Here is a 20402-nt window from a genome sequence, read left to right on the forward strand (position 1 = left end):
TTTTACCTTTTTGTCAGCTTAGTTGGTTCTTTTCAAATAACAAACACATCAATTGAAGTTGTCTTATGTCTGGTGCTTCCATTTAAAGCCCTTCTTCCAAACCAACGGTTGTCAATATTGAATTTGTACCCTCACCGTATGACGTTGGACATGAAGTTAGATCTTGTAGTTGTTGCCCTTTAAAAGACCTATCAAACAAGCCCTGAAGAAGGAGCCTTTATAGGCTATATAGGATCTCCGAAACGCGCGTTGGCGCTGGTCTTGTGTATAATTTTATGGTTTATTGTTTTTAATAACAACACTTTCTTCCCTTAGCTAATTCTGATGTTTATTGTCTTAGTATTTGTATTGTATTATGTATATGTGTTTTTTATTTATGTCATCATGGTGTGGGTTTTTGAAGATAAGTTGTAATTTTGTCTTAATATTGTGATGTAATATGTACTATATGTATTAATATACAGTTTAAAATATACATGTATATGTTTTTCCAAAAATGAAAAAATGAAAAAATTACTAAATAAATGAATTGATCTATTTTTGTACACCGTTGACTGTGGGTTTTGCCTTATCATATGGACATAGTGCCTAATATTGAATGAGATAGGTGTAGGAAGTTTTGTTGTGCTTTACAACCTAGTCGGTACAAACCAACACCTGCCAGGCTCAAGTAAAATTGTGGTAGCAAGCAGCCTCAAGAAAATGTTTGCCCGCAATTAGCCTTTTGCCATTCTCAAGCAACGCATCTGACAGCAAACAGTCTCTAATCTAACCCCACAGTTAGACACTGACAAGATTGAAAACTATAGAGTAAAGCCAGCAGCAGCAATTATCCCTGCCAAGATAGATAGCAAATTTCTCTGGCAGGTAAGGACACATAGGTCACAATTAGGCAATGCTAGAGCCTCAAATAAGCCCAACACAGCAACCAGCATGTTTCCGTCCTGAAGCAAACCCTAACAAACCCATACATGAAGCAGCATGTATCACAACTGAGCCAGCAATCAGCCTCTGCGAGGCCGAAGACCCCAAGCTCCCAACTCACATTCGCTCACAAGAAAGTTACCCGGCACTTAGGAATAAACTAGAAAGACCCCTTTCAAAGTCGCATCAAGAGGTGATTTAGTTTGCATGTACTGGACTTTAGAAGCCTTTGCATTCGCATGAAACTTACCATGTTGGGCTGGAGCCCCAAATTCTGTCAGTGAGACCCCTCTCCTTGTCGTGACTAAGCCGTCCTTCCAGATTTTGGGGGAACATGGTGCCCATCGGGGGATGTGTGTGATGCCTTGAGTGATGAGCTCGGTCAAGTAATGCTCAATCACTTCCTTTCCCTGCAACAAGAACACAATCCACTGAAAACTCATAGGAAGGACAGAATGATGAGACAGAGGGAAGGGGCACAGCATGAACGTACCAGGAGATGGGGCACAGACAAAGGGGCTCCTGGAGATGGGGTACAGCAGGGCACAATAAAAAGGGATGGAGCAAGAAGGGGCACGAGCCAATGGACACTATAAAATGGACAACAATTGAAGGGAACTGGAAAGAAAGGAGGAGAATATATATAACATTCCCATAATATGTGCATATACATGTTCTTCTCAATCAATCCCAGGTGTGTGGATTATTTGATTCCTGTGTGGAGACCATCTCATACTATCTAAGTGGTTGAGCTGCCACACTTAACGTAGATAGAATGATGAACTATGGTTCATAGGCCCAGCTTAAGAGGAACACAGACACTCGCTAAAACAGCCCCACAGCAGGTGATCATGGCTCCTCATCAAGCCATACAAACAGATTCAGGACACTATAAATCGCTATGCATATGGAGCCCAGTGACTAAAGGGAACACCTTCACAGACCTTATAGCCACATGAGATGGCATACGTCCTTCTGTCTCAATTTACCTTCTACTAAGCCCTATCGCCTTCATTTAAGAAATGAGAATTTTTCAATGAGAGAGAAGTAAATTGTTTGAGCAATGCTGTGGAAGCAGCACCCATCCTGCTCCCAGGGCTCGGAGATGCCCATATGGCAAGGAGGAAGTAAAGGGGGGATGGTTCTGTTTATTTTCAAAGCCTTCTTCAACCAATGCCTGACTCCATTTCTCACCCTTTTGATGTTGGCCGTGTACTGCTTCATGGCAATTTTTTCCACTGTGCTTTCAATGCCAAAGAAAGACTTGATGTCAAGTGATGCTGACTGCTCGAAGCACGTCCATTTCTCATTCTCAGGGTGAACCTATAGCAAGCAAAAGAGGACAAAGAAAACGTAAACCAATGCTCAACATTTTGGAGGGCTAGGTAAATCAAATGACTAAAAGGGTAAAACTCTAAAGAATGTTTGTATAAGCTTAATCCAGCATGCCGTTCGGCAGTAGGAACAGAAAAGCGCATTTTCATTCAACAAGAGACAGCCCATGCCCCTCTGACTATAGATAGTCCATCTTAAGGGAATCTGCCACTTTGGCCATGTCAGGGCCTTATTTATGAAAAGTGTTGCATCGCTGCGTGAAAACAGCGGTGCAACACTTTTCCATGGATGTGCTGTATTTACTGTACGGCACACCATGTTGCAAGTAATACAGATACGTCAGTATTCGTGATGTATTTGTAGGTGCAAAAATGGCGCATTGCTGGAGTGTGTCCAACAACAGATGCATCTCCAGCAATGTGGCTATTCACATGGGGCAAGCCCCATGTGAAAAGCCCTGCGTCACCCCTTACGTCTGCTTCAAGCAGGGGTAAGGCTCTGACACAGTGAGGCCATAAACGTGTTGCAGTGAAATCTCATAGATTTCGCTGCGTCACTTCTACATGGCTTTCCTGCATCGTAACGCCCAGCCTGCATACATTATACCTGTCACAAGAAGTGACCCAAAGGCGGCGTAAGGGCCTCATAAAAGAGGCCCCAAGCCGGTTCTTGTCTATGTGAGTATCCCCTGCCAATCCCAGATGGATTCTGTTGCAAAAAGTGTTTGTTGCATGGCCACAAATGCTGAACACTACTTACAAGAAATTGAGTTATTAGTTGTGAAGGATGTGAGCCCTTCACTTGGAAGAGTCTGCAATTGTCTTTTTACTGGGAACACAGTACCTCAGTGTAGCACTTGACACTCTGAGGGTAGCTAAATGGAGCAGTACAAGGCCTACTCACAGGGAGATGGAGTGGTTTAGTAACCCTAGCTCGCTTGTACACAATAACACTCAATAAGTCATTGTCAAGTCAGTGTTTTGTCTTTTAAAAAGGCAAAGTACCTCCATTGAACATATATTACTGAATAATACATATTAAATTACATATATATATATAATCGATTAGGTAGCTGGCAATATCCTTGGTGACAACTTCATAACACGTTAGACCCCTATTGTGTCCTGAACCCTATAATTACTGGACCCCAACATCACAATTTAAGGGGGTCACTATCAATAAGGCAGTCCAATTGGCTCTGTCAGGGTGTCACCACATCAATAAAAGCAAACCTATGTTGTAATTCACCAATGTAAAACCACTGAAGTCAGTGGAGACAGTAGAAATGCACAATATTCTTTTTTTCATTGCACTGTTAAACTTTGCATTGTTATCCGTTACCCCGGTGAGTAAAGCAGTGCATTCAACGTGTGTCTCAGAATCTTTCCTTTACTTTATTTAGACTGCTACTGCAGTCATAGAGCCAAACAATAGAAGTCCCTGCACTTCAGTTCCTCTGGCAACCTCTCCCGGGGTCAGGTATTTATTCTCGTGGAGAAGTAGAGTTTGTTTTTAAAACATTCCACAGTGGTGGGGGTGTTGCTGCACATCCTGCAGCCCTCTCAAAAACGGTTTAAAAGTTGATGGTCCCCCTATCTGGCCCTCCTCTTGGTCGACTTTGAAAAGGCCTTCGATTCCGTGGGATGGGCGTACTTAGGTGACGTCCTGGAACGTATGGGCTTCGGTCCCCGGTTCCGTGCCATGGTAATGGTCCTATATGCGCACCCACGGGCCCGTGTGTTGGTCAATGGGGCTCTATCTCGCCCGTTTCCCATAGGTCGGGGGACACGCCAGGGATGTCCGCTCTCGCCCCTCCTTTTCGCTCTGGCGATGGAACCCCTGGCGGTGCTGATTCGCGCGGATCCCGTTCTTCGCGGATGGGAATGGCCAGATGTGGCCCCCGACAAGATCGCCCTATACGCGGACGATGTCCTCCTCTATCTTTCGGATCCAGCGACCTCGGGACCCCAGGTCCGCCGGATCCTCCATCGGTTTGGCCAAGCGTCGGGTCTTCACCTGAACCCCAAAAAATCAGTTCTAGTCCCGCTACACCCGTCGCGGGAATGTTTCGACTGGCAATCGGATATTCCCCTCCGGAGACTCTCCTTTAAGTACCTGGGGATCTGGGTCACCCTCCTTCCGGAACTCAGCTGGGCCCTCAATGTGGCTCCAGTAGTCAACAAAACCAGATCAGATATGCTCCGGTGGCAGTCCCTCCCATTGAATCCGCTAGGGAGAGTCGCTCTATATAAGATGATGATCCTCCCCAAGTTTCTTTACATGCTACAAAACACTCCATGCCCTTTTCCACGCCCGTGGTTCCAAGAACTGGATAAAATGGTGACCAAATTCCTCTGGGGCGGCGGTAGGCCTCGGCTGGCTTTGGATCGATGCAGGGTCCCCTCCTATGACGGCGGCCTGAGCATGACTAACCTCTACCTTTATTATCTGGCCACCCAGCTACTGGTGATCCATGACTCGTTCTCGGGGGCTGGGGCGACCCGGCTTATCGACTCGAGGTGCACTGCCTCGGGTTCTCCTCCATTCAAAACATGCTCTATGGCACAACGATCCCCCTGTCACTCCCCGACGTCGTGCGGGCTCCCTTTCTCGCGTGGCGCGCGGCCCTGCGGCACACTAGATGGTCGGGGACGTCCACGCAACTCACTCCGCTTTGGCACGGGACATGGCTGCGGGAGGTGGTGGGACTAGCGGGCTTTCGGCAGTGGGATCTTCTTGGTATCTCCTGTCGGGGCGATTTATGGCATGGAGCCGCATGTGTTCCTTCCAGGAGCTTCAGACCCGCTTCTCGCTGCAGCCCTCCCAATTCTACCGCTACCTTCAATTGCGCCACGCGGTCCGGGCTCACGTCCCTCTAGACTCCAGACTGCCTTCCCATAGCCCACCTGAGGCTCAGGTGATGTTGGGGTATCTGGGGAAGGGGGGTATATCCCGCATTTATAAATCCCTGATTAACAATACCCCGGTGGACTGGAGCGGGCTCAAACAGCGATGGGAGGCCTGGGTGGGACCCCTGGATGAGGCGGACTGGAGGGACGCCCTTATGGGCCCTCGGTCGCTTACCACCTCCGCTAGGCTGCGGCTCATCCAAATCTATTACCTCCACACTGCCTATCTGACTCCGGACCGCCTGTATCGGGCGGGCCTCCGTGTGGACGCCTCCTGCACTCGTTGTGGGGTGGCTCCGGCGGATTTTTTCCACATGGTGTTGTCTTGTTCCCGTCTAGAGGACTACTGGGCAGCGATCGAAGCCGAGCTAGCGGAGGTCCTGGGATGGGAGGTTCCCCACAAGCCTAGAATGGCCCTGCTGGGCATCATGGACGGGATGGACGGGTCCCGTAACGAGAAGTATTTCCTCGCCACTGCCCTTATGGTGGCTAAGAGAGATATAGCGGCAGTGTGGTCACAGCCTAACCCGCCCAGACTGGCTACCTGGAGTAGAGGGGTGGATTGGTGTGCGGCCCAGGAGCGGTCGTTATATGCTGCACGGGGCTGCCCAAAAAAATTCCGCAAGATATGGGGGAAATGGCTGGGGGGCCTGGTTTGAAGGGTGGGGGCGCAGAGGGTGGGGACGGAGGATGGGGGAGGGTGGGAGGGTCTTTGCAATTGTTTATTGATGCTTCCCCGATTGAAGTTACTGATGCCTTGTTCAATGCACTGCTGTATATCATTCTTGATACTGTTCTTTATGCCGCAAAACACAATAAAAATTTGTTTATCAAAAAAAAAGTTGATGGTAAGGGGCAGTCCTTGGGGCACCACAAAGCGGTGATATTCAAATGTGCATACCCTTGTTGGGAATTATGGAGCGCTCCATGCTCGGCCCATGAATAATTAAACGGTGGTTTTCTGCCACGGGCAGAGAGGCGTACCGTAAGTATATGGCCTTGCACCATCACGTTTTATATGTAGGTGCCTCTGTCTTACCTTAGGCACCCTCAGTTCTTGCTTCTGTTGGAGGGTGCAGGGGTAGCCCAAGGCGCCCATGGTTTCTGTTGGCTCCTCACGCAGCACTCTTTGGTTGCACCATGCTGGAGCTGGCTGCAGCTGCTGCGCCTTCCCTCCCGTCCACTTGATGCTTGGGTGGGGTGCTGCTGCTGCGGACCCTCTTTTCTCCCAGATTTGGGCACCGGAAATGGAGGAGCTGCTCCTCACTACTCCCAGGGCTCAGGCCTTCCCGGAAACAGCACTTGTAAAACAGCATGGGTGCTCCAGGTCATGCCTTTCTGTCCCAAGGGAGTGGTGGTCCCCAGGACAGCAATCTTGCATCAGGCCTCGGGTGCAGGGGTCCACAGGGGCAAAAGCAATCTAGGGGAGGGGGCTGAATGCGTGCCTCTTTCTCAGGGACAGTAATTAATTAAAGCTGCACTGATCCCTGTTCCCTATCCCACGACAGGGGTAATTTCAAGATGTTACAGGGGACCAGCAGTATCTTGGACCTTGTAGGGAGAGTTTGCTCAATTGTGGGCTCATTTTGCTTCTGGTGGTCAGCCCTAGCCACCAGGAGTCTTTTCCTCAGGATTGCTGATCTCTAAAAGAGAGATTGATTTTCTGCTTCCTATGCCAGACCTGTCCTCTGCCTGCAGTCCTGAGGCTCTCTTCTGCTTAGAGCATTTCCCTCCACACCGAATGCACAGAGTACCCTCCCTGCTTCACTCATCAGGCCACAAGACCTCCTGGCTAAACTGCAGGGCACTTGTGTGTTCGCAGCAGAGTCATGGGCCAGTCCACCAAAGGTTTGGGGCAACCATCCAGGGTCACCCAGCAGGTCCGTTTACTCATCTGTTCCTTAGGGCAGAAGGGTTCCAGCACCATCCTAAACCTAGGGGTCAGCTGGAGACAAAGTCCCAAAGTCTATCCTTGCAGAGTGCAACAAATTGGATTACTGATTGAGGGCCATAAGAACCTACTCAAGCAGCAACCACAGTCATTGTCAGGGTGAGGCACAAGCAAACCCCAAATTAACCTGTGCTCTACCCTCCGGTAGCTTTGCACAGAGCAGTCAGGCTCAACTTAGTGTCACTGAGTAAAGTATTTATGCAGTACTTCAAACAGTAATAAAGTGAAAACACAACACAAGAATAATCCCAGTCCAATTTACTGCTATTGAGTACATTTTAATAAATAAGACAAGACCTAAACAACAAAAATCAAATCAGTAGAACTGAAGGTATGCATGTTTAAGGTTTTAAGTGAAAATAATGCCAAAAAGCACAAGCGCCAACTTTGGATATCTGGTCCAACCGGACTGGGACAAAGTTGCAAGTTCAGGCTGAATGGAGAGCAATGCCAGCTACAGGGACCCAGTTAGACCTGCTGAGCAAGAGTACTTTAAATCCTGGTTTGTGGAGTGTTGTGAGGTCCGGTGCCTAAGATTCATTGTGCAGCCGAGGCGCTGCGTCGGTTTCGAGGAGCTGAGAAGCTATGATGAGAGGACCTTTGTCGAAGATGAGGATCCCATCGATGGGGGCTGCGATGTGAAGTCCAATGTTGAGTATGCACTGCGCTGTCGAGGTGATTCGTCAGTTCCGAAGAGCTGTGATGCCAGGTGGCTTCTTGTTCCGACTTGGCATTCTTTTACTGTTGAAGCTGCCAGGTCCAGCGTCTTATCACCTCTCTCTCCTTTGTGAAGGGGTTTTAAGTGGGGGAGGAAAGTTCTAAAAACGAGTCACCCCTGGCTAATGCTAGGCAGCCACATCATCACTCCACCCCTATACCAACCGTCCTGCACAGCATTCTGGGACAATCAAATTTTGCAACTTCAAATTGTTTGTGGAAAAAGCTTCCCTGTGGACCTCCGCTCTGTCACTAGCTGACACAGCCTTCCCACCAAATCTTCAAAGGCGAGCTCCTCCTGTATTGCCTGCCTCCAGAGGTCTGGCCCTCCTCCATTGTTTCTGCGAACCTGGATGCAGTGTTATATGCTAATTAACAGACAGACATTTCATCCCTTTGTCTTCTTTTCCCAGGAACAGGGTGAAGCATAGTTAATGGCTTTATTGTGTGGGTAGGCATTTGAGCCTTCTACTGGAGTGAAGAGTAATTTACTTATTATAGTAATCAAACTGGAGGGAGAAGGAAGATCTGCTGATCCACTCAGCTTCCTTGTCATAAGTATCTAGTAAATCAAAAGGGAGTGGATCACTAGTCCCAAAGAACCAGGGTGTGCAAGGACAGTAAAGGTACTGTTTTAAAAACCCTCAATCACGTTATAAACGTTTCGGATGTTAGCGGTATATTTTCATTCTCCGCTTCGTTATTAGTAACGTGACAGCATCATCATTGGGTTTGCTGTTATGCTTTCTCCACCTGGAGATCGTGCCACTGGTTGTTTTGGTAGTGATCGTAAATAAAAAATGAGAGTGAGTTTGGTGAAGTGTTCAGTGGTGAAAAAAATGGAGATAATTAAAAACCAACAGAGCTAGTAAAAAATCTTTAATTGTACTAGATGTTAGTGAGTTTAGTCAGTGTGCACTCAGGGTGAGTTAAGACCCTGTGCATTCTAAGGTGCCATTAAAAAGGTCGACATGTTTCAGCCCTTGTTGTGCCCCGAAGGGTCACGTGGGCTTTCTTCAGGACCTAGGAGGTGAAACAAAGACCTGAATATTCACAGGATCTTTAGGGTGAATTGATTTATGGGTTAATTATTCCCAAAGGTAACTATGCAATTTGAGCCTGTAAAAGTAGTTTCAAGAAGTAAGGTGGGGAAGGAAAGAAAAACAGACCTTGTTAAAATAATCAGTTGTGAAGATAAAAACAGATTGTCATAACACATTTGTCAAAAACAGACAGCCAACTATACACAAATGGTTCATTTAAGTCTATAAGTCTATAAGGTTGTCTGCAGCAACTGGAAAATGGCAATTTTTAGAGTCAAGACACTAAATGTGTCCCATATTTCGTATGGCAAAATTCGTCCCTCCTTCAGCAACTCGTAAGAGATTCCACATTCCATCTTGTCATATAAGGTGTACAGAGCGCTCATATGTGATTGTATCAATAGTACAGCTGAATGTATAAAGAGACTCATTATTAGATCAGGATGACAGTACTGACAGCCTTTGTTGTCCAAAACTCGCAAGCGCCTGTTAAAAAAGGAGTCTACTTGGGGAAGTGCAAAGGCGCGTAATCATGACAGTAGATCTGTGTTCATTAAAGACTGTGCTTAGGTATTCACAGATGTCTTAGTAGCGCTCATGTTTTTTCGATTAGCTCAGAAGCGGTTAATTTACGTACTCATGGCAGCTTTTATATTTTACGCAGAGTAGTTGAAGCTTACGTATGAATTTTAGAAACTTACAGCAGCTTGTAAATTAGATTCAGCATTAGCGCTGCCTGATGTTGCATAGTGCGAGTAAATATAAATATAACCGGGATATATTGATGGAATTATTAGTAACTGGTGCTCAAAAACGGAGGCGGCGCGTGTGATTTGAATGGGCTTCCGTACCTGTTTCCCGTTACTGTGGGTAACAGCGGGTGTGGAGTAGGGCGGTCGCTCGCGCTCTACAAGGATAATAAAGAAGAAACACAGGATTTGAACTGTCAAACTTGGACCAAGAAATACATTACGGTTCTGTAGTGAAGTTCAGTCCATCATCTCGCTAACCTCTTCAGCGCTGGACGCGGCTTCTGTGCTGGCTCTGCCCTAGTCGACCCGGTACTGCCGGTAGGACCTCAGAGCTCGCGTTATATCTGATATGGACCGCGTAGAAATAGTCGAAAGACTACTAAGAGATGGGCCATGTAGAATTTAGGAAACTGAGCGGTAAGGAGTGGTGATTACCGATTCTATGTAGTTAGAACAGCGGAATTGATGACATTGACGCAAATTATTTAGAAATGTGCACAAGGTGATTAAAATTAGCCTGTTATCATTCAACAGCTTTCACCCACGTCCATTGAGGGAAAACCTCCCGTATGGACAGTTCCTACGACTCAGAAGAAACTGCAGCAACATCAGAGACTACAAAAGCCAGGCAATGGAACTAAGTGAAAAACTACAAACCAGAGACTACCCCATACACATTATCAATAAATGCCAGAAAAGGGCAAGGAATCAGCCAAGAGAGATCCTCCTAGACACCACAGTAAAGGAATCCACCTTGGATCAGCTGACATGTGTTAGCACTTATAGTACTGTGACAAACGAGATCAAGAAAATCGTCAACAAGAACTGGCGAACTCTGACTTCGGGAAACTTGAAATGGCCAAAACCCAGATTCTCAAATAAAAGAACAAGGAACCTTAAAGACATACTCGTACACACAAGACCTTTGGAAAAACCAGCCACGAAGATACAACAAGGCCTCTGGCACAACACACCGGTCACAGGACACTTCCCGTGCGGGTCATGCTCAGTTTGCCACCTGACAACAGCAACCAGAAATTTACAGCTATCACCCAACCTAAACTGGACCATAAGAGCGCACACTAACTGCAATACCACCCACGCTATCTACATGATCACGTGCCCATGCGGCTTGCGCTACATTGGAATGACCTGCAGGAAAGTTAAACAACGACTCTGCGAACATCGCAGCAACGTCAAGTGCAAGAGAAGCACTACGAAGATGAGCAATCACTTCCTGGAACAAGGACATACTGTCAACGACCTACGTTGGGTGATCCTAGAAACCCTTGCTAACAAGAACAACCAAGCAGAGAAAGTTTTGTTCGAAAAAGAACAAAGATGGGTCCACAGACTTTCAACGAATACCCATGGTTTGAATGACAATATACCATGGTTGAGTGTATTGAGAAAATAATGTTCTGACCCCCTGTCTTTCAAGACTTCATTGCCAATACTTGAGAATCTGGCTAAATATATATCACCCTCTAAAAAGCTTAAGGGTTGATGTATATGATCGAGCATATGTAGTCCCTTATGAGGACACACGCTGCTGACAATGATTTAAAGGTGACCATCAGGCGTGCTCATAGCGCCTTCTCCATAAAGAGTCTCTTCAACAACACCTTTTTCTTTTTTAATCACCTTGTGCACATTTCTAAATAATTTGCGTCAATGTCATCAATTCCGCTGTTCTAACTACATAGAATCGGTAATCACCACTCCTTACCGCTCAGTTTCCTAAATTCTACATGGCCCATCTCTTAGTAGTCTTTCGACTATTTCTACGCGGTCCATATCAGATATAACGCGAGCTCTGAGGTCCTACCGGCAGTACCGGGTCGACTAGGGCAGAGCCAGCACAGAAGCCGCGTCCAGCGCTGAAGAGGTTAGCGAGATGATGGACTGAACTTCACTACAGAACCGTAATGTATTTCTTGGTCCAAGTTTGACAGTTCAAATCCTGTGTTTCTTCTTTATTATCCTTGTAGAGCGCGAGCGACCGCCCTACTCCACACCCGCTGTTACCCACAGTAACGGGAAACAGGTACGGAAGCCCATTCAAATCACACGCGCCGCCTCCGTTTTTGAGCACCAGTTACTAATAATTCCATCAATATATCCCGGTTATATTTATATTTACTCGCACTATGCAACATCAGGCAGCGCTAATGCTGAATCTAATTTACAAGCTGCTGTAAGTTTCTAAAATTCATACGTAAGCTTCAACTACTCTGCGTAAAATATAAAAGCTGCCATGAGTACGTAAATTAACCGCTTCTGAGCTAATCGAAAAAACATGAGCGCTACTAAGACATCTGTGAATACCTAAGCACAGTCTTTAATGAACACAGATCTACTGTCATGATTACGCGCCTTTGCACTTCCCCAAGTAGACTCCTTTTTTAACAGGCGCTTGCGAGTTTTGGACAACAAAGGCTGTCAGTACTGTCATCCTGATCTAATAATGAGTCTCTTTATACATTCAGCTGTACTATTGATACAATCACATATGAGCGCTCTGTACACCTTATATGACAAGATGGAATGTGGAATCTCTTACGAGTTGCTGAAGGAGGGACGAATTTTGCCATACGAAATATGGGACACATTTAGTGTCTTGACTCTAAAAATTGCCATTTTCCAGTTGCTGCAGACAACCTTATAGACTTATAGACTTAAATGAACCATTTGTGTATAGTTGGCTGTCTGTTTTTGACAAATGTGTTATGACAATCTGTTTTTATCTTCACAACTGATTATTTTAACAAGGTCTGTTTTTCTTTCCTTCCCCACCTTACTTCTTGAAACTACTTTTACAGGCTCAAATTGCATAGTTACCTTTGGGAATAATTAACCCATAAATCAATTCACCCTAAAGATCCTGTGAATATTCAGGTCTTTGTTTCACCTCCTAGGTCCTGAAGAAAGCCCACGTGACCCTTCGGGCACAACAAGGGCTGAAACATGTCGACCTTTTTAATGGCACCTTAGAATGCACAGGGTCTTAACTCACCCTGAGTGCACACTGACTAAACTCACTAACATCTAGTACAATTAAAGATTTTTTACTAGCTCTGTTGGTTTTTAATTATCTCCATTTTTTTCACCACTGAACACTTCACCAAACTCACTCTCATTTTTTATTTACGATCACTACCAAAACAACCAGTGGCACGATCTCCAGGTGGAGAAAGCATAACAGCAAACCCAATGATGATGCTGTCACGTTACTAATAACGAAGCGGAGAATGAAAATATACCGCTAACATCCGAAACGTTTATAACGTGATTGAGGGTTTTTAAAACAGTACCTTTACTGTCCTTGCACACCCTGGTTCTTTGGGACTAGTGATCCACTCCCTTTTGATTTACTAGAGTAATTTACTTAGACAGATAGTGGGGTAAAAGACCAGGCATCTTATTATGAGCTGAGCTAAGGAAATATGACAATTCTTAAAATGTCATAAGGTTTGCTGATATGATGTTAGGGACTGTAAATCTACATCTGGGATGGATGTTTGTCCCTATCTTGGTACATTGCCAGACCTTATAGACCTAAGGAGATGAAAACCATACTTGGGTGCAGATTTCACCTATAATGTGTAGTGCAGATCTTCAATAAGCTCAACAGACCTACACTATGAATATCCACTCACATTATAAGGTCTACTCCAGGTCAGTAGCAAACCTGGATGAGTCCCTTCTACAACAGACTATGTGTGCGCAGATTTTGAGTTGATCATGTGTTCACGTGTAATCAGCCCAGAGACTCTCAACCTAGCTGCACAGTAGCTAGTGCTTAATTTGAACAGGTGCTTTCCGGTGCCCAGCACTGGCACCTAATCCTCAGCACCGGTGCTTATAGCACCAGTTAAGGACACACTCTTTTGGAAGGCAGGTGATTTTCCACAGAATCACAGGATGTTGAGGCACGCAGAGACTCGATCCCAGTTCCCTAGCTCCAAAATCAGCAGCTGTAGCCATTAGGCCAAGTCCTCTCCAGAAAAATTAGTGCCTGGGCTCTCGTCAGGAGGCAGTTTTCCCCAGCACATTTCCCCTGCTAGCGCTGCCTCCTGAGGAGAACCCCGGCACTTTTTATTTTACAAATTAACCACTGACAGTAGCAGACTTATCTTCCTTAGCAGCAAACTAAGTTCATTAATTGTGAATTTACCACGACTGTGACTCAAGTAGTGAGACTCACTTACAGTAAAATTCCCCAAAACGGGTAGTTTAATACAAAAGGTTCTGGGGGACTTAATGGGTGGAACCCATTTGCTACACTACTCTTTTGACCGTTCCATGCCCAAAACTTAATTTGAACTGCTAGTTGTCAGTGAGCATCACCATCACTTATTTTAGGGTAGTGGACACTTTATAATTGTCCAGTTTGTCTTCAGCAATCCTGATCATCAAAAATCACACATGTAAATGTGGTTCTTTTAGCAATTGGGTGCATTGAATCAGCGACACGGGCGCTTTGCGCCATCTTGTGGCATATTTGCAAACTGCACCTTCCTACACACAAAGCATTTACCATTCATAGAAACCTTCTACTATTGTGACCAAATTATTCCATTGTTTGTGGATGATTGTATTAAGTGCATTGAGGTAAATTACAACAAAACTATGGCTTAATACACAGTATATGAACCCCATGCAGTAGCCAGTGGTGAAAGGGGGGTGCACCGGCAGAGGACATTTGCTGTGGCATCCTCCCAAAAATGTAGGCAGTTGCATTTCGTTTTTTGTAGAAATTAATCACTGCCCCGCCCCACCTGAGTTTTAATCTGCCCCATGAACAATGGCCTGCTCATCATAGTTGATCAGTCAAGAGATCTAAACCCTGCCCAAACACATGGTACTTGATTCTTGCTTTAACCCTTTGGCATTTGGAGGCTAATCCTTTTAATTAGTTACTGATGACCGTGCCTAGATTTATTGTTTTATCGTATCGTCTTTACTGTTGCTAATTCTCCATTTAAAGGTGAACTTCAATTCTGGGAATACAATAATCTTGCTTTTGGTACAATTTACCTGAAGGTGATTTTTTTAATTAATGCCCCCTAGGTTAGTTAGTGTTCCCTGAAAACTGATAGGTGCAGTGCATAGGAGGACTAGGTCGTCTGCATAGGTTAGGCATGAAGCCTAGCTTAAGTCGAAATGTAGGATTTAAACTTAAGTATCCAGGTAAACTTGAAAAATAAAGACAGGATAGCAGTGGAGTCAGAATGTGTTGTTTAGATAGTTTGTGACGGTCTGCTATCAGGCGATAATCTCACGCACTTTTCAGCGTGAAGCAAGTTTAATTAAGCGCTGTCCAAGCCACAGTTCAGGACTATTCCGGCCGGATCGAATGCTGCGTTGTAATACCTGAAGCAGGCAAATAATTCATCTTTAGGGTTGGCGAGGTCTTTGTTGGCTAATGAAAGTAAAGTGCATATATTGTATATTGTTACGTTTGGAACAGGTAGTTTGAAAGTCTGTTTGAGTATTTCCGTCCCTCTGCACCAGGCTACGAGTTGGCAAATAGTAGTTTGGCAAAGATCTTGTGTTTCCAGTCTGGAGACACAATTAACCTTTAAATATTTGTGTCTTGCTTTCATTTTATGATCGAGCCCTTTCAGGAAGGAGGTGAACTACCATTAATAACTAAATTACTATATAGGCGCAGTAGTGCTGCTGCCAGCTCTGCTGAGTTCATCTTTAGGATCTCCACTGGGGTCCCGTATGGACCCGCTGTTTTTGAGGCTTTATTTGAGGATATTAAGATTGAAATACCCTTTATCAATGGCCTTCACGAGTTCCCAAGATGGACTATGTGTATTTTGCCTTCCTAGGCCTTGTAGAGTTTGGTTATATCGATTTCTCCCGATAGATAGTAATCTGATGGTTTTACCTTTTGCACTTATATGAGGATGATACCTCTTAACCGACCTATCTTATTTTTCCTGGTATGTACTCTCAAAGATCAGAATCGATTTCTATTTTTATTCTCAATTTCTGATGGTCCTGAGGAAGGTGATCTCAATTACTTTCTCACCGAAACGTACGTAGACCAGCTACTTCACAACTGGACAACAAACTCTAAACGGATCAATCTAAGTTCAATGAGAAAAGAAATCTAACTTGCTGTTAATGTCATCACAGTAGAATTTGAAAAAATACTCAAAAACTAATTTGTAGAAGGTTTATCCAGTTGTTTGTTTTTAGAATTCTTTCACTGTATATTTTTCTGTGTGTAGTATGGATGTTGGAATGCAAGAATAGTATGTCAGATGTGAATACAGACATTTATGTTTGATTGTTAAGGTGCAAACCTAATTTGTCTTAATAGTATGTTTTGATAACAATGTATTTGATGCTTATATTATTGATTACCTATATTCACTTGTTTTAGTATATCTGTAAAACACAAAAAAGAAAAAATATATAAATGAAATATGAACATATCTTTGATACAAAAAATCTTTTTGCTTGTTACTAAATAAAAAAAACTAAGAAAAAAGCAACAACTGTGTGCAGACACTGTATTTATGGGGAATATTGATGTGTTGTTATTCTGATCTTTGAGAGTACATACCAGTAAAAATAAGATAGGTCGGTTAAGAGGCATCATCCTCATATATTTGCTTCTTTGTTTCCCCCCTCTTGGACCTCAAAGTAACTGGGGAATACATTTTTCCTATAATTTACCTTTTGCACTACCATCGTTTACTAAGTAGTAAGTATTATAATGTCCTGATGTCACGTTTTTCATGCATTGTGTTGCTTCATCCATCTTTCATCAGGAGGTTATTGTTTAATAGTTCAGCTTTCAAAGTTCGGTCTAATATGTAGATTTCCTGGTATCTGGAGCTCGACTAAAGTTGATTAATTTGTTAACGCAAGTCTCGCCTTCAGTTTCTTTTTGTGCCCTAACTTTTAGTATAAAGGTCCACTGTAATTTATTTGTTTCTGCATATTAACCTTGATTGTGGTGTGGAAATATGGATTTTTCTGGTCAGTTATGTCCCCTATCTTGGACCCCAACGGTTCTATGTGCATGTCACAAGTACATGTATGTTCCCTCCAGTTCCAGTTATGAAGACGCAAATACATGTGCGTCCACCGTCAACATGTCCTCTGTCAGATCCGCCATGAATAGGCCGGATATTCCATTCCTAAGTATGAAAAGCCACCGGTTTTATATGGTTCACTTATGCCATTTTACAGTCCAGGCAAGTAGGGCCTGATTCTGTCATCAAACTCCTCTTGCTTTCTGTCTCTGAAGCTCCAGTCCGAGCCTGCATCTGTGACCATGAACTTTGTCTCATTCTCTGCGCGGCTCACGAAGCCTGACATCAGCCTATTCTCTGCCAAGAACTGTATTTCACCTTCGAATTATCTGCTTCACTCCTCAGCCGATGCATTCCTGTCTAGTAGTTTAAGTAAACATTCTTCCAGCTACCGAGCAAAAGGCCCGGCTTCTCTGTCCTAATGCAAGTAATTCATAGCCCTGTTACCATGGAATATTCCTACCCCCTCGCATTCAGTGTAGACACTTAGACGCTTGTACACGCACGCACAGTCAGTATAGAATAGATTCTGTCCGAGAGTCCTTCTTTTATGGATAACATAGTTCTTTAAACATAGGATGTTAGATATGATTTGGGATTAGGTTGACTTGACCCCCCAGACTTTTTGTCTCCACATGTAGAGCTAAATGTCAAGTCCCCTTCACCCCCTAGTTGCACGTCAATTACACGTCATGCTGCTGCGCGCACATCTATGCCAAGTATTATCTTATAGATCCACCTATATGTGACATCATAACCAATTATGTTCCTTTTTACTCCTTATTACACCCATTTTCGATTACGCATATGAATCGTCATTTTCCTTATCAATTGTTACGCCTACTGCATTTGCTTCATTGTAATGTATGTTCTATAAAAATCATTTCTTGTCAATAAAGTATGTACTTCACTTCCTGAACCTCCGTGGTGATGGAACTTGGAGCAACCGATTATAATCGATCATTGGAATAAAGCCCATTCCGAACCTCTAATACCACGGATTCTGCCTCTTATTTTACTGAGCTATTTTATTATGTTTCTGTATCAAATTAAGTCCCGGTAAAGGAAATTATTTACCACATGAATGGCGCCCGAACAGGGACACTTTCTCATCTCACGCGCCGGCGGTGAGTTGCAGGCCCGGTCTCCTGCCACAGCTGGACGGACAATAACGCGTACCAGCAGGATTTCCTGTATCTCCCTCCGGTCAAGCGGGGGCGACTGAGGCTGCGATCAACACCCAGACGAGGCGGTGAGAAGTGCGAAGTATCCCGACCAGAGCCTAGCTGAGAGAGCAAGATCCGAGGTATACAGAGGCCCACCAGTTCGAAGTCGAGTCCAGTTTCCGACGAGTCGAGTCGAGTCCAGTCCGGTTCAAGTTCAGTTGCCGAGGCCTTCCGTTTCCGAAGCTACCCGGTGAGTACCATTACTGGGGAGGCATTTCCGACGTGCACATAGGTTGTGCCGGTCAAGACGGGTTTGGGTACACAAATCCGGTCTGCACTGTTTTAGCAGTGTATATGTACTGTTTAGCAGTATATCAAGTATTCCGAAGTATCTAGTTATTGTCAAGAATTATGCTTGGTGATTAGTTATGCAGACGATCATCATTGTTGTTTATTTTAAAGGTTAAAAAAAAAAAAATGTTTAATGTTTAATGTTTAATGTGTTAAACGTCCTGCATATTGTGGTATGAATGGTTGTTCATTATTGTGCTTTTGTATTAAGTGTGTTCAAGATTAAGTATCGGATCAGTTGTCAATATGCCGCTCTTTTCGAAATTAAGACAGATCACCACTAGAAAAGGGGTACTCGAAGAAGCCGTCCCTATTCCTCCTAGGGACACTCCAGGGCACTTCATGTATCACAAACATGGCTTAGACGCTATATTATTCCTTGATTTATGGGTAGACTACACCAAGGAATTACCAGAAAGTCAGAGGTGGCCCGCAGCGGGGACCTGGGATGCAGAGTGCATCATGAAAGTCGAGGAAGAGTTATGGAAAAGGAAAGTCAGACAGTCACAGAAAGACGCCGTTGAGTTATGGCGTAAAGAATCTCATAGACGCACAGAAAAAGCACTCCGACAGGAAGAAAAGAATAAAGAGAGTTCAAATAAAGTTCGAGAAAATCTATTAATTGAGGAAGGTATCCGAGTGAAATCAGAACAAGTAGACAGACAAAGAAATGCCCTCATGAATGGTATGTATCCCCTTCTAGCCGAAGGATTACCTAAGGCTACTCCAGAGATACCGAAAGACTTGCCACCCCCATTATTCCCAATAAAGGTACATCCTAAGGGGCATCCTAGAACCGCAGAAGATGTTTTTCTTTCATCATATTTAGATGACGCAGCTCCCGAGTATGCTAATTCCGCCCCACATAGACCACATACCAGGGAGGTCCAACGCCAAGATCCAGCACCCGTATCCCTACAGCAACAGATCGAGTCACAAGTTCCGGCAAGCACATCTGTTTCTGCATCTGTTCCTACAGCTACTTCTATAGCTGTGTCCACACCTATAGTTGCTGTGTCACGTTCAACGAATCCTTTCACACCCGACACCCCAGATGGGGCTACGGGAGGTGCTACCAATATTTTTTCTACGCCACCCAGAATAAATAAACTTACTTTTCAAGAGTCAGCACATTCACGTACACCCAAACTCATAAATGCCCGTACGCTTAAGGAACTTCTTGTAGATTGTAGATATGACCCTGTGCCCGGTAAAGAGGACGAAATGACCCTGGCATCATTACGTATCAGACGAGCCGCAGTGTATTTAGGGAAGTTACCAGGAATGACTGCGCATCTAGATAAAATATATCATTTTGTCCAAACAGGGCGAGATCCAGAATGTATTAACAGAGCTATGGAATACCAGAAAGTGGAGATACAGGGGGAACTGTTACGTTTCCTCATAAATTGTGTGATCAGAAATCAAGACCGACCGGGGGTAGACCCGGAAGCAATGCAAATTCTTACCAGATGGAGCCAGAATATATCAGAAGGTAGACATGATAAGAAAAATTGTATAATAGCCATGTGCCGAAAGATCCGTAAAGAAATAGAACGCCTACACGAAGAAAGATTAAAGGTAGACGAGTTCGAACAAAGCGAGGAGGAAGGGTCAGGACTGCCCGCGGGACAGTCAGACACCATAGCCTATGTAGGTAGAGGAAGATCTTGTAATAATAATAGATGTCTTACTGACTCGATACGTCCGATATGTCCAGATAATAACAGGAATTTCCAAATACCTATAATTAATATAAGGTCTAACGAGCATTCGTTCCAAGCCGCCGACAAACTACTCCGAGAACGAAGGGGTTATCATTTTCTCGATTCTATGGATGAACAAGATTTAGCCAGGGCAGCTGTCCATTGGATGGACAGTCCCGGAAAATATAGTGATGATACAGTAGCACGCACATTTTTGAATCTCACCCCAGATGAACAGAGGTTAGCTGGGATTTATATGATTCAACAACTCATTATACTATATCGGAGTCAGCATTCGGACCCTGGTCCCTTACCTGACATATTGACTGAATTGCTTATGAATAAATGGAGAGGTTCAGGTACTAAATTAATTAAAGAAATTCTAGAATCAAGAAAGCAGTATATTCTTTTTGTATGTTCAGAACGTGTCTCATTACCCGTCAAGGAAAGAACCACGTATTACATGGATAGACAGAATCCTTTACGA

General features: G+C 44.4%; 1 protein-coding gene across 3 annotated transcripts in view; it reads right to left on the reverse strand.

Annotated features, from left to right (window-relative positions):
* Positions 1-20402, reverse strand: part of LOC146789843 (SEC14-like protein 5) — a 1062444-nt gene that overhangs the window by 538265 nt on the left and 503777 nt on the right. For all 3 annotated transcript variants that reach the window (XM_085632205.1, XM_085632206.1, XM_085632207.1), the window contains 2 exons: positions 2119-2247; positions 1175-1334 (listed from right to left, as the gene is read on the reverse strand). In XM_085632205.1, the coding sequence (XP_085488331.1) occupies positions 1175-1334; positions 2119-2247 (289 nt within the window). The remainder of the gene's footprint in view (positions 1-1174; positions 1335-2118; positions 2248-20402) is intronic.

The sequence above is a fragment of the Triturus cristatus genome, chromosome 10 (genome assembly GCF_964204655.1).
Source record: "Triturus cristatus chromosome 10, aTriCri1.1, whole genome shotgun sequence".
In the NCBI taxonomy this organism is placed as follows: domain Eukaryota; kingdom Metazoa; phylum Chordata; class Amphibia; order Caudata; family Salamandridae; genus Triturus; species Triturus cristatus.